We start from the raw sequence: 15,959 nt of genomic DNA on the forward strand, positions 1-15,959 counted from the left end.
AAAGCTGTAATAAAAAAAATTCTGTTATAATTCATTATGTGTTCAGCAAGTTCGTAGTATTTGTTACTGTGAAATTTCAAATTATGAATTTTTACGACATTTTTTCTCACTTTAAACTGATTTAGTGGCATTCCCTAAATTTGTTTTTTAAACTGCTCCGATGATTAATAGGTCAAAACTAAACAACCTAATAGCATTAAGGCTTTGCACTTAACAATTCGTTTGTATCTGCGACACACAGCACCTATGTGGATGTTGATTCCAAATTCCCATTTATATTTGAAACTGGGGATAAATTATAATTGTCCTTTTCATGATAGTTTTCCTTTCTTAAAAGAAAATTTTAAAACAAAAGTAATTAAAACAAAGTACTTAAATTTTCGGGGTACTAAGGACATATAAAGGAGTAACATTTAAAGTTCAAAAATTGCTTTAAGGTTTGTATTTCAGGCAGCCAACAAATCATTTAGAACCAAATTGGGTCTGGCAATGAAACAGAAAGAAAACTGACATTTTCCATAGTGGGTTAGATTGAAGACTCTAAATACAATCAGGAAAGTTTACCTTATTAATGCCTGGATTTTTAAATGAGGCATCTTTGACCTATTGGTTAAGGTCGTTCAAGCCAAATCAATCCCCCTTTCTGATGATTTGAATCCCGCCAGTGACTTTGGATTATTTTCATGAGAGGAAGCTAGCATATAGAATGTGGGTTCTTCTACATGGGGTACTTGTTTGTGCCTGTAAGGAATGGCTAATTGATCAATTTTCAAAAGTCTGGTTACCATGCTTTAGTTTCGTAATTAAAAGACACTGGTTTCAATTTGTCAAAGGTGTGAATTTTTTCTCTTTGCTGCAGATGTTACCCCCGGATCTATGTTGAAATATTGTAATAATGATATATTTATATCACAGTTCAAAGTATGTTTCAGTTGATTTTATATGTTACCCCCGGATCTATGTTGAAATATTGTAATATTGATATATTTATATCACAGTTCAAAGTATGTTTCAGTTGATTTTATATGTTACCCCCGGATCTATGTTGAAATATTGTAATATAAATATATTTATATCACAGTTCACAGTATGTTTCAGTTGATTTTATATGTTACCCCCGGATCTATGTTGAAATATTGTAATAATAAATATATTTATATCACAGTTCACAGTATGTTTCAGTTGATTTTATATTTGTGTTGTTTTATTCTTGAAGTGAATAAAGCTTTATACATCTGCTACAAAATTTTATTTTTTTTTAAAAAGAAGAATACTTTCAAATGACATGCATGAAATAAATATGGTAGTTAATTGATTCAAAAGCAGATGGATCATGAACACTCATTGGTAAACGGATTAAACACTGCTTAAAATAGTTAATTATTGGTTCATGAAAATTTAATCCGGTTTTTATATACATTTTTTTTTGTGTGTGAAATGACACTTATTCAAAATCGACCATCAAACTCGGTGAATTTTATAAAAATATTTAATATGATATAGCTTTATACCCTTAAAAAAGCAAAAGTTTTGTTTCTTTGACACAAATTGAGGTAATGAAGTAAACAAATGATTCTGTTTCTGTGTTTTATGTTGTCATAGATGTAAGCAAGTGGTATTAAAAGTTAGTGTCGTCACAAATATATAATAAGAACGAAAATATGAGGTGTATTGTGTCGTATAATTATTTATCATAGATGTGAACAAATGAAATATTTGTTTTAAAATTTGCTGTTATATCAAATGACATGCAATGTATTTGTGTTTTCTGCAAAAGTACCAGTTATTTCCTAACATTATAAGTGAATTATTTTTGCTATGTGCATCTTGTGTATAATAAAGATGTGGGAAGAATTATTTTACTTGTTTTAGATCAAAGGAACCGTTTATTAAATGTGTGATTAAAATTATGCTGTTACTTAGCTTGATTTTTCAAATAACAGACTTTTAGTGGAGCTACAGTAAACTTTAATCCTTGTGAAGGCGCATGTGTTACACTGGTTATAGTTTAAGATGCATTTTCATATCTCCACATTCAATTGAAGGTGTTCACTTGAAATATCATGCTTCTCTTGACATTATAATTGAAGGATCCATATCTTTAAAGCTGCATGCCTACAGATGAGCCAAAATATTCCAAGAAAATTCAACTTGAATGTACTAAGATTTTAAGAAAAACAGATTAAAGATTCTAGTGATAATTCATATCTAATTCTTATGTGCAATTAACGACTGATTTTTGTGTCGCCTTGAAAAGGCCACATATAGTGGTTACTTTTGTCGGCGTCAACCCGTAAGGCTTGTCCGGAGCATAACTCAGTCACTATAAGTCTGATTGACTCCAAACTTGGTATGCATGCTTTTTCAATGACCATAAGTGCAGTGCACAAGAATCATTACTCTGCGCTTCTTTATTTTTGAGTTATTGCCCTTTGTTAATTTCAAACTTTATTTTTGACAGGGCCATTTCTCCTAAACTATAAATAAAAGCTATGAACTTAAAACTTCATAGGATGATAGATGTCATTTATAAGAAGTGCAGTGCTTAAAAACCGGTACTCTGCACTTCTTATTTTTTGAGTTACTGCCCTTTGTTAATTTTCATACTTTATTTTTGTCCGGGCCATTTCTCATGAACTATAAAAGCTATGGACTTTAAACTTCATTGGATGATAGATCTCCTTGATAAGAAGTGCAGTGCACAAAAACCGGTACTCTGTACTTCATGATTTTGGCGTTGTTACCCTTTGTTCATTTTTACACTTTGAACTTCGTCCGAGACATAACTCTAAAATTATAAGAGATATCAACAGGAAATTTTGTAGGTAGATAGATCTCATTCAGTAGAAGTGCAATGCAAAAGAACCATAACTCTGTCTTGCCTAATTTTGGAGTTATTGCCCTTTATTCATTTTTACACTTTGAACTTTCCAGGACATTACTCTAAAACTATAAGAGATAACAACATGAAACTTTGTTGGTAAATAGATCTCATTGAGTAGAAGTGCAGTGCAAAAGAAACATAACTCTGTCTTGCCTTATTTTGAGTTGTTGCCCTTTGTTCATTTTAACACTTGGAACTTTGTCCGGGACATAACTCAGAATTATAAGAGATATCAACATGAAATTTTGTAGGTAGATAAGTCTCATTGAGGTTAAGTGCAGAGTAAAAGAACCTTAACCCTATCTTGCCGTATTTTAGAGTTATTGCCCATTGTTAATTTTTACACTTTGAACTTTGTCCGGACATAAATCTAAAACTATAAGAGACATCAACATGAAACTTTGTAGGTAGATAGATTTTATTTAGTAGAAGCGCAGGGCAAAAGAACAATAACGCTTGTCTTGCCTAATTTTGGAGGTTTACACTTTGAACTTTGTCTGGGTCATAATTCCAAAATTATAAGGGATATCGACGTGAAATTATGTGGGTAAATAGATCTCCTTGGGTAGAAGAGGTCAAGATCACATGATATAGGGATCAAAGTTCAAATAGAAATATGACAAAGTGTATAGGGATTATAACACAAATGGTCATTATCATGACAACATAATTATGTGACACTTGTAAGATTGGTGAATATATGCAAGGGCAAGGTCACTGAAAATTAAGAAATATCCAGATTTTGTCCAGAACATATCTTCTACATGCTTGGAGGGATTGTAATGAAACATCATAGAAATGTTCACTTCTATGAGAAGCTATGACTGCCCATGAACCAAGTATATAGGTCAAAAGTCAATGTCACATACAGAGGTAATTGAAAAAGGCTTGTCTGCAACATGATTTCTAATTGCATAAAGGGATTTTAATTTAACTTAGTACAGATGTTCATTATTTGAAGAGTGAAAGGCGCAAAATTCAGGTCCCAGCGGCTAAGGTCAAGGTCACACATGGGAGTAAAAGTTAAAATAAAAAATAATGAAGAGGTTTATAGGAACCATTAAGTCATTATTTATTGAGGGATTATAACACAAATGGTCATACAGCCATGGCGGAACTTGTATTTTAGGTCAATTTATGCAATTCAAGTGCGCATTTCATTGGTGATGGATATAAAAGGAACTATTAAAGTTTATGGCTTGGGGCATATACTTTTGTGTTACCCTGTCCAATTATGCGGCCAACACCTGTTTTTCAATTCATTATCTTGGCAACAATTGTAAACAATCAACTCAAATTTGAAATGGATATCATGGTGTACATGTTCAACTCGTTTATGATAAAGATAGTTTCTAGGAATACGCAGGTCAAATTCGAATTTGGTCATTGTTCGATGATTTTTGACTGAGTTATCCCTCTAACTTTGAAAAAATAAGAAATGTTCAATTTCCGTTCATTATCTCCCCAGCAGTTGTGCACATTCAAATCAAATTTGACATATGGATACGTCAACGGATTACTCGGGCCAAAATTGAATTTGGTCATTGTTCGATGAATGCCAATCTTGTGTCTTTTTTCGTTGATAAATTGGAATGACATTTTTCATATGAGCTAAAACTAATTATTTATATTTTTCCTTAAACCTATTGCTAAGATAGTAAGTAGGACTGTTAGGCCAAAAATAAAATTATGTTTGTTTCCCCTTCCCGACTCAATAAAATTAGGGGTTGGTAGGTAGGAAAATTATTTTATTTATATGTGCATAATAAAAAATAATTTGCATATATGTATGTATAACTACTAAAATTAATTCATTAAGTGTAATAGTATATGTACATGCATTACCATATTCACAACTGACATATTCAACAATGTATATACTATGTTAGCTGTCTAAACTATCAGATTATATTGTACGAAAGAAAAATAATCTTGATCCCCTTTGAACCTGAAAAAAAAATCTTTTGGGTAGGGGCAAATTTGTTAGGTAGGTAGGGAAGGAGAAACAAATTTAATTTATTTTAGGCCTTAGTAGAAATGACAATATGCGGGATAAATCAATATCAATTCATTCGTTAGTCCTTTAACAAGATTGACTTGTTGTTCAATAGTCTCGATTTGGTTTCAAAAAAGTTTCAAACTTGTAACTATTCAACCTTTATTATAAAAAAGTTATCTAATATATATATTACAAGTCCTTACAAATACATTCAAGGTACATAAGTGCGATATCAAAACCTTTAACAAGATTCACATGTTGTTTAATTATCTCGATAATGATTCAAACTTGTAACTATTCAACCCTTATTATGAAAAAGTTTGTAATATATACATGTAATTACAAATACATTCAAGATAAATGAGTGCGACGTCATAATATTAAGCAATGACTCGAGGAAGAAATAAGCCAACTTACAAACTTATTAATTTGATAAACAAAAGTAGTTTAGCAATGCATTTTTCATTTGGCTGTTGGTTTACCAAAACAATTTTAGTAACTAACTTGGCAAAAACTCGCATTTGTAAACATATATCTCGTCTTGAAATCCACTAACAATAAGTCTACATCTTTCTCTGTCAAAACACATAGAGTGCGGATCTAAAATATTTAATGGCATTTTATCTGCAGTCCGATGCTTTTTACCATTATAATCCAGCTGACGAACGTCGTTGTTCTTTATATCTAATACAAGAACAATACCTTCACCAACAATACATATATCACGTAAGCTATAACCGACAAATTGTAAACTCAATATATGATTTCCTTTGGCATCTATTGTAGTTATACCTGTTATTTTACTTAAGTAGAATCGCTCACCATTGTCACTTATAGCAATAGGGTTTAAAATGAACGCACGCAGATTTTCACGGTCATGATAGATAACTTGCTTTTGTTTACAGTATTTGTCATATCTGTAAATTGTGTCTCTACTCCTAACATAGAGTGTGTCACCGTGACAAGCTAGACCGAAACATGCATGATCTAGCTTCATTAATTGTCTTAGGTTTATATTACCTGACACATTCACGTACTGTATGGAATTGCCTCTTAAACCAGCAACAGCTGTATCGTTGCCTATATAACATACAGAATAGGGTTTTTCAGATACATCACAGTGATTTATTACCTTGTATGAACTGTTCATTTTCTTCAGTCTTTTATTCTCGGAATCAGCAAGGAGAACTTCACTATTAGGAAGCATGCACATACCAGTGATAACACACATAAATTTATCATTATTGTCTCTTTTTATCAAAGTATTATCTACACGAACGTTATGACTTCCTTTTAGATTTTTGATGACAAGACGACGTTTCTGTTCATCATAAGACCTTTCAGATGTAACCTGTTTTATTCCATGACATGTGCTTTATAAAAAGAAAAAAAAACAACATTATTTTATTGACACAATGTTCATTTGTGATTATGAATACAAACAATATCACAGACAAAATTATTTACAAACACTAGCAATACAATCATCTAGCATTTAACAAAAACTTCTATTGTCTTTTACACTGGTTTAAAAGATATGACTTTAATTATAGACATTTAATAACACGGCTCATATTTCAATATTGATGTGTATATATGTTGTGTATATGTAAACGGATTATACATTGTAATTGTGTATTTTGAAGCTGTGGCCCACTTTGAAGATCGGGAAACCGAATAAGTAAGCCTCGTTTAATAAAGCGTTACTCACTTACTTACAAACAACGAGTTAACTTCAAATAAAATCAACTATAAACAAAAAATATTCGTTTAAACGTATAAATATATTCTAACACTATCGGAAATTTTTCTATATAAACAAAGAAGGCCCGAAGCGAGCATTATTCTACAACAATGTACCCGCCGTTCTTATTATCTCCCTTTGTACTTTCACAATGAGGGCGCCATTTTGTTTGAAAAATCTGATAAATAAAAAACAATTTTGTTGTGAAAACACTCTAGAATGATAGAAAATGGTCTAACTAAGAAAATGAATCCGAACACCAATATCTTTAATTCAGTCGTTAACGCTGTACAGACGTTTAAAGTGTTGTTTACGTGACGTCACAATGAAGCGCCAAACGGCACGTGCAAAACAATCAAATCAAGTACGCTATTTTTAATGTCGCAAACGAGTTAAGTTTTACATTTATTTCACTTTTAATAATTTGTATTTCGATTGAAAAATTATAGATTGAAATAAAATAAACAAATAAAGTTTTATCAACGTTTTCAAAATTCGTTATTCTCAAAATGTTTCTACCACCAAACAGAAAGTCCAACTTCATAATAATAATTTTATTTTATCTTGACGTTTTAGAATGGAAATAGATATTAACTCTTCGTGCATTATTGTATAAAAATGCACGTTTTTCGTTCAAATGTTTTGTAATAAATCATTCAGGCCTATCGGCCTTCGTGATTATATTACTACGCATTTGAACTCAAACCGTGCATAATTCTACAACAATCCACTCAGAATTGATATCTATTTCCTAATTCATTTAAAGGGTGTGTACGTTAAGATTTGTTCAGAGGCATTAACTATGGAAGGGAATATCCGCAAATACATTATAACATTACATATGAAGTTTTGTATTGATAACTTTAAATTACTATTCGTATAATCATTATTGTTTCCTGATTTAGTAATTAATATCCAATTATTATATAACTATGATTTGTCCCGCTTGAGTGGCATCGGTGCCTATGTAAGTATAAACCCGCTAGATCGGGTGTAAATCGGTTCATTATTATATATTCTAACACTATCGGAAATTTTCCCATATAGAAAAAGAAGGCCGGAAGCGTGCATTATTCTACAACAATGCACTCGCCGCTCTTATTATATCCCTGTGTATTTTCACATTGAAGGCGCCATTTTGTTTTAAAAATCTGATAAATAAAAACAATTTTTTGTCGAATTATGTTGTGAAAACTATCTAGAATGAAAGACAATGGACTAACTAAGAAAATGAATCCGAACACCAATATCTTAATTCAGTAGTTAACGCTGTACAGGCGTTTAAAAGTGTTGTTTACATGACGTCACATTGTAGCGCCAAACAGCACGTGCAAAACAATCAAATCAAGTAGGCTATTTTAATGTCGCAAACGAGTTATGTTTTACATTTATTTCACTTTTAATAATTTGTATTTTGATTGAAAAATATAGATTGAAATATAATTAACAAACAAAGTTTTATCAACCGTTTTCAAAATTCGTTATTCTACACACGGTAGATTTAACGACAGTTTTTTCAACCCACTCGAACAGCCTTTAAAGAACGTTTCAATTGGAAACTCTGAGGCGAAAACAAATTTGACCACCAAATATAAAGTCCAACTTTTTTATAATAATTATATTTTTTCTTGACGTGTTAGAATGGAAATGGATACCAATTCTTCGTGCATTATTTTAATAACGCACGTTTTTCGTTCAAATGCTTTGTAATTAATCACTCAGACCTATCGGCCTTCGTGATTATTTTACAACGCATTTGAACTCAACCCGTGCATTATTCTACAACAATGTACTCAGAATTGATATCTATTTTGAAGGTACATTTGTATATACAGTTGTATATATATATATATGTGTGCCCGAAATAAACAAGCATTAACAGTACATATACTCAAGTTTGATAGTAAGAAAGCGGTTATTGCAAGTCTGTCCCACGAATACATAAAAAAGTATGTACCAAAAAGCATGCACCCTTACTTAAATAAGATATATTTTCCGGGTTCCTGCAAACACATTCGTTCAATATGTATATGCATATGCATGTACAGAGACGGCCTGCACTATATTATATCACTTTCGTATATAATTGTATATTCCACCCTCAATTTCGATTAATTTCTGGTATGGATTCATTTTTTAAGCGCGTGAAAATATGGGTTGACTTTTCCAAAACCTGGCGTGCAAAAAATATGCCAGCTATTATACAAGAATGTAAGAACAAAATGTTTGTACCTATAATTATGTAAGTTTCGTGTATATATAGAAGCATATGTTCAAAAGGTTTTGCACCTTTCCCCGCTATTATTTGCCAGTTTGTCAAACTGAATGACAGATATATTTGTATTTATTGACAACGGTCTGTTTCTTAGAAAATGGCGATAACCAAATTAAGCGGCGATATTTAACGTAGACATTTAACGACCTTTATACTTGGTTACTGTCCGCCATTTGGCGATAAAAGACACCATTGGTTTTCGGTCCCACACGTCATTTTGGACATCATCAGGCCTTAAGCAGCAACCATGTATTGCCCCTAAGAAATCCGTTAAACCAAAAACAATGTGCGAAATAGTCATAATGTTCAGGAATGGTCGTCACTTTCATAAGCTTTACGAGTTATCAGCCCTGATAAGGAAGAGCCAATTTTGATTACTGATAAGATATTAAAGTTCCATAATGATGATTATTAAATAAAAGTTAGCAATGTTAATATAATATAATGATTATTATCAGTTTCAAGAAAGAGTATGTATAACAAAGAGTTTATACCAGCAATTACAAGTTAATAAGAGAAACGCAATGTCTATAGTACAATTCATTATCACATAAACTGCGAATATATATATATATATATATATATATATATATATATATATATATATATATATATATATATATATATATATATATATATATATATATATATATATATATATATATATATATATAGAAGATATTTGTTAAGTTCGTTTCCACTAAAAGTTCACATTTCACGATGCTCACTCTGTGAAATATAATTATCTCGGTCTTGCCATAATGTAAACAAATTTTCTTTTTGTTATATGCAAAGAAACGTTTGAAAAAGAAATTTTATTCTAATACTAAATGTAAAGCGCGCCAAATAATAATACAACATGACTGTCATGGCAGTTTGTTAGGATAATATATCACAAAAAAGACATGAGAGTTATATAAAGTACTACATGTACTAAGAGGATATTTTTTCGTTTGATTGAAATATGGAATATATTTTCACGAAACATGATAAAATGACACATATTTTCACGAGCCAGGACGGCGAGTAAAAATATGCGGCATTTTAACGAAAACTTAACTTTTTATTAATTTCATTATCAAAGAAATTGGTGAAACCCTTTGCTAGCTATGCAACTGCAATAGTAGCGCGCAGTAATATATTGTTTTGACTGATTTTGCACGCGCTGTTATGCGCTATTTTGTGACGTCACGTAAACAACTCTTTGAACGTATGTTCAGCGGTAATGACTGATTTAAAGACTGATATGTAGATAGTGGTGTTCGGATTTATTTTCTTAAAATATTTGAGTTTTGACACCGCCCACTTTCATATTGATATTTCATATTTATTTTTAACATATATGAAATATATTTGACTGATATATAGAGGATATTTTTTTTGTTCAGTGTAAGATTGGAATATATTTCACCTAGTGGCGCGCAGCCACGAGTGAAATATGAACTTTTGGTGTTCACTCGTTGAAATATATGTCGATCTTACACTAAACTTAACAAATTTTCTTTATATCATATGCAAAGAAACGTTTAAAAAGTCGTATCAACCTAATGCTAAACGAAAAGCGCGCCAAATAATAATACAACGAGACGTCATTTAAGATATCACGTCAGTATGCTTGTTTCCAGTACTGTGCAAGCTGGTATTCCACTGCAATAACGTAGCGGGCTTAAATTCAAAACAGTGAAATTATCAAATTGATAATTTTCACTGCTTCAAAACAGTGAATTATCGATTCTTTATTTTTACTGATATATTTCTATAAACTTTTAAAAAACATCTAATAAAGCACCATTTTTCATGGCAAAATTTAAAAAAAGGACATATTGTCATAGCAGCATTTTAGCCATATTTTACAAAACATGTAATTGCGTAATAAAATTTAGCAACTTACATAAAGACTTTAAGATATAAATTCATTACGCAGTTTAAATGCATAATATAAAATCATTGATAAGTTTCTTATTGTCTTTACACTTTTGTATGACAGTAATAAGTTAAACTTAGGAAAAATGTATTAATTCTGAGTGCATTGTTGTAAAAAATAATGCACGGTTTGAGCTCAAATGCGTAGTAATATAATCACGAAGGCCGATAGGCCTGAGTGATTAATTAAAAGCATTTGAACGAAAAACGTGCATTATTATACAATAATGCACGAAAAAATAATATCTATTTCCATTGTAACACGTCAAGAAAAAATATAATTATTATTATAAAGTTGGACTTTATGTTTGGTGGTTAAATTAGTTTTCGACTCAAAGTTTCCAATATAAAGGTTCTATAAAGGAAGTTCCAGTGGGTTGAAAGAAAAACTGTCGTTAAATAAAAAGGTTTTGAGAATAGCGAATTTAGAAAACGTTGATAAAATTTGTTTGTTTATTTTATTTCACTCCATAATTTTTCAAGCGAAAATACAAATTATTAAAAGTGAAATAAATGTAAAACTCGTTTGCGACATTAAAATAGCGTACTTGATTTGATTGTTGTGCACGTGCTGTTTGGTGCTACATTGTGACGTCACGTAAACAACACTTTAAACGTATGTACAACGTTAACGACTGACTTAAAGATATTGGTTTCGGATTTATTTTCTTAGTTAGACCATTTTCTTTCATCTAGAGAGATTTTTACAACAAAATTCGACAAAAATTGTTTTCATTTATCAGATTTTTCAAACAAAATGGCGCCCTCAATGTGAAAATACACAGGGAGATAATAAGAACGGCGAGTGCATTGTTTGTAGAATAATGCACGCTTCGGCCCTTCTTTGTTTATATAGAAAAAATTTCCGATAGTGTTAGAATTATGATTAGTTGGAGGTTACATATTTGTTATAAATTGTTGACGTAAATTTTCATATAAAGCGCGCTAATGTTAACATTACACTATAGGCGCGTCAATGAAAAATGACTCTTTTTAACAGATTACCTTTCTTATTTTATGTAATTTTGGCGGATACTCATTTCAAAAATAACTGGCAGAATTTCATATATAAATGGATTCATGTATTACTCTGTTAACTCTTAAACTCTTGGAATTTGTCGATATGAAAATGTTTTATTTTTGGTTAACGGCGTACTGGTCAACACAGTTTAGGTCATATTGCGTCAAAACAGAAAGGGATAATTTTGGTTAACCTCGGTTGTTCCAATCTTTAATGCAATGACAATGGTAAAACCACATCACCTTCTGAATAAAACAACTCCAGTAATTCGAAATCATTTAGTCGCCCACTGTACCTGAATCTCAGTGTAGACCAATTGCTATAACAAGAAGATTTATTATTCTGCCAAAACTCGAATTTTTATCAAAGGTGATGACTATATTATGTTTCATTCGTCTTACTAACCAAATAAATTTAAATTATTTCAATATGCTAAAAGGAGGAATCAAGATGTCGGATCAATTAAAGTTGTTTTGTCGTTTAAAAGAGGTTTAACTATTGCTGATATTTTTGTGTTCATTAGTCATATTTTACCAACAATCGGATAATTAGATATTTCTTAATTATAAATTTATTTCAGAGATAAACAGATCCTTTATGACAGGTGGAAATTTTTCAAATAAAAGGTATCAAATGATTATTTTTAGTCAAACTTTACATTTTCTTTTTTTTTCAAGTAATTTAAGAGAAATCAAACTTAAATATTTCTGATAGATAAGTTAACAGTCATTGTTGCACGCTTTTAAAATTCGTTTGTTTAATATGATACCTTTTGTACTATATTAACCACTATAAATTACTGATTGTAAAAATGTTTAATTACCCATGTCTTGATTCCCTGCATGCTGTACAAAAAAACGTGTCATGGTCAGGACAATAGAGAGTACATTGTGTATTTTGATGCTCGGCACAAGTCATAGTTCTGGTTACGTCAGTAAAATCTGAAGACAGTAGATTTACGCTTTCAAATATTTGAACATGTTTTTGTGTTTACAGAATAAAAAATATCAACGTATTAAGTTTTTCAATAATCCTTAGATATCTTAACAATATATAGCAAATATTTTTTAAATTGATTTTGATTTAGTCATTAAATACTTTTAATATGCACTGATTACAAAAATACAGAATACACTGTTTAATATAAAATGTGTCATATATCTTAATTATTCATATTTAACTTACACAGACGTTGTTTTACTTTCTCTATGCCATTTGACGAGCAATTGGCAATTATGTCATACGATTCAATGTTATATTGCACTTGTAGCCATCGTCTAAGGTCGAACAGTTTTTGTTGAAATTCGTTACTGATGATAGACTTAAGAAACTCTTCTATGGCCTTCGAACTGGGGCAGTGGATTTGTATGTCTGTTGACGATTGGTCAATGGTAGAAATATCAATGATACGGCATTTCTTTATGGTTTTGATGAAATCTACGAGGTGATAGATTGGTGTATCAGTTGATTTTTTATCAAAAGGCGAACCAGTCATATCATCGTTATCTTTAATATAGTCTCTCATTACTTCATAAACTCGTTGATTCCCTTCGACAATTTTTCCACCATTTTTAGCAATGACATTTATCTGAAGATCAAGCAAGAAGTGCTCTGAAAAAGAAAAACATAAAAGAGAATTAATTCACGCTTTAACGTGGATCAATCTACGCAGATATAATGCAGGCACGCATTGTGTATAAGCTTAAATAAGTTACATTTGCGTTTCGTTATTTTTTCCCATATAACTGTAACACAGGTTTTGTCATGCCTTCCCTATTTCCGTTATACATGGCGCCCTGCGTTATGCATATTAAAAACAAGGTGCATGCTTGCGTAATTTTATCTGTAAAAGCATGTTTCCGTCTTCGTTAATATACACCTATGTGCGCAGTTATTATGCAAGAACAACATGGAAAATTAAGAGAAATAATTCTTTGACTATGAATTATTGATATATTTCAAGTATAGATAGCTCAACTCGTTTTAGTTACATTCTCGTATTAGTCCTTAAACAAATGAAGGTATATGAAATAATATTATGTTTTTAATTTGTTTTCCTTTGTCTTCTTTTCAATGTTAACAAATCTTTAATTCATACCAAATGAAAGTGTTGAATTCAAAGGTTTTTAAGTATTTATTTTTCATTAAGTACCTTTAAGATTCTTTTGTTTTCCCGCAGATCTAAGATTAAGCATAAGCCGAAGCTCATTTTCTTTATCTGTAAATAAAAACACAACTCGATCAATAATAGAAATTTATGTAAATAATATTCTAAAATGCTAAACAAAGTATATGCATATCCTATTTTTAACTATTTCGGCGTGTATATGAATGGGAAGAATACATCTTTAGACCAAACATTTTGCAAGATTATTTCGACCGACCAATACTTGTGTTTTTCAAATTTAAAACAACAACAACAACAACAACAACATTGTTTCTGCTTATAGCTACAAGCCATTTAAAAGACAAAGTCTGCAAACTCGGGAATGTTTTCTATTACAGATGCAATTACTATAATTATTTCTTGATGATTATTTTACAAGCAATATTATTTTTTTAGAACATTGTTCTTTTGATTGATTATTTTTATAGAAATAAAGACGTTTTTTTTAAAGAAAATGTTTCTTGCATGACCTCCTTTATATCAACTTATTAACTGTCCTCTTAAACACATTTCCAAATATAAAAGGTAAAGGTCTTGTTTATTATAGTTAACCACTAGGCCAACGGTACCGGTACTATTCAAACATCATTTTCATTTCAAAATCTGATTCTCTTTGTAGCTTCTATTTTTTTAATTCTTCTTCTCTTTGTAGCTATTTATATATTTTGTACGAGTAATCAGTATAACATATGTTAAAAACCTTATGTCAATTAAGCAAAATGTTACTGCCTTGTCAAATCCAACCATTCTATCATTAAAAGGAACCAATTTATGAATTAGTTGAATTTAAAAGAAAGATTGTCATTCTTTTCAAACGTACACAGGATTTTTTAACTACACTGTAATATGTTTCTCGAAACACGTACTTTTAGATTCAAAATATGGTCTAATGACCTGGTAGAATTTTTGCAGAAGGATTAGCTCTTGCTTGTTCAAATTAATAGTCAAGGACAAACCTTTTATTTGTTGCTCTATCAGTTGAAGCTTCAGTTCACGCTGAAAAAAAGGTTTAAAATGTTGCATTATATATATATTTCGAACCATGCGCTTATTGTGTATAAACACGACAAAGAAAGAACTAAATTATAATTATATTTATTTTGGAAATATTCATTTAATTCCTTATTTTCTTAGGCCCAATATAATACTTACGAACACTGGCAATGTTCGGATACCACCGTCTTAATACTACCTTTGTTTACTTTAGATAGAAGTCAGAAGGTAAGAACAATTAATGTCCACAAAGTATATTTACATCATAACACTTTTATGTCATTTACATTGTAACTTTTCCATTACTCTTGAATGTATTGTTCGCCTCAGTGTTTTCTTTAAGCTAAAAATAATCTAAACGAGGCTATATATTCAAGCGAGCATGGCTTTTAACAGAGAGACATGAAAAATGACAGGTTAAATACACAAGTTTTAACATGATTTTCTCGGTAATAATACGTATACAATAAATAGAGTAGCAACTTAAGAATCGCAGTATTTTTCAAAGACATTTTGAATCAATTATAAATTTCATTAGACTTGAAAATCAATATTTCCTTACTTTATAGAACGTACGCAGTAAAAGCATGTCATAACAAAATTCAAAAGCATTAGCTATAAATATAAAACTTGCCTGTTTTTCTGCTGTCTTGTATTTCTCTTCTAATCTAAACATTCCATGCTCTCTCAATTCTCTCACGTCACGTTCAAGGTTCATCTCAATTTGATTTTGTTGCACCTGTAAAAGAAATTATGATAGGACTCCGGTCTGTAAACTCATTTGAACAATTTTCATTTCAATACAAAAATAATTGAAAACACATTTGGCACATTTTTTATAAGAATGGAAGGGATCCATCCCCACTTGAAAGTAAATGAAGTAATACATGGATAGGTATAAATGAACTTAAGATTTATCTAGTTTTAATTTATTGCCGCTGCAGTATCTGCAA

At 30.6% G+C, this 15,959-nt stretch overlaps 1 protein-coding gene across 1 annotated transcript; it reads right to left on the reverse strand.

Moving 5' to 3' along the window:
- Positions 1 to 5,055: 5,055 nt before the first annotated feature.
- LOC132740287 (uncharacterized) lies at positions 5,056 to 13,414 on the reverse strand. Its single transcript, XM_060728167.1, has 3 exons — positions 13,032 to 13,414; positions 12,670 to 12,787; positions 5,056 to 6,256 (listed from the first exon to the last, which is right to left on the reverse strand). Exons 1-3 carry the CDS (start codon positions 13,369 to 13,371, stop codon positions 5,383 to 5,385), a joined length of 1,332 nt encoding a protein of 443 aa, XP_060584150.1. The 5' UTR covers positions 13,372 to 13,414; the 3' UTR covers positions 5,056 to 5,382.
- Positions 13,415 to 15,959: the final 2,545 nt, after the last annotated feature.

The sequence above is a fragment of the Ruditapes philippinarum genome, unplaced genomic scaffold, assembly GCF_026571515.1.
Source record: "Ruditapes philippinarum isolate M1 unplaced genomic scaffold, ASM2657151v2 ctg10851_1_1_1_1, whole genome shotgun sequence".
Lineage (NCBI taxonomy): Eukaryota > Metazoa > Mollusca > Bivalvia > Venerida > Veneridae > Ruditapes > Ruditapes philippinarum.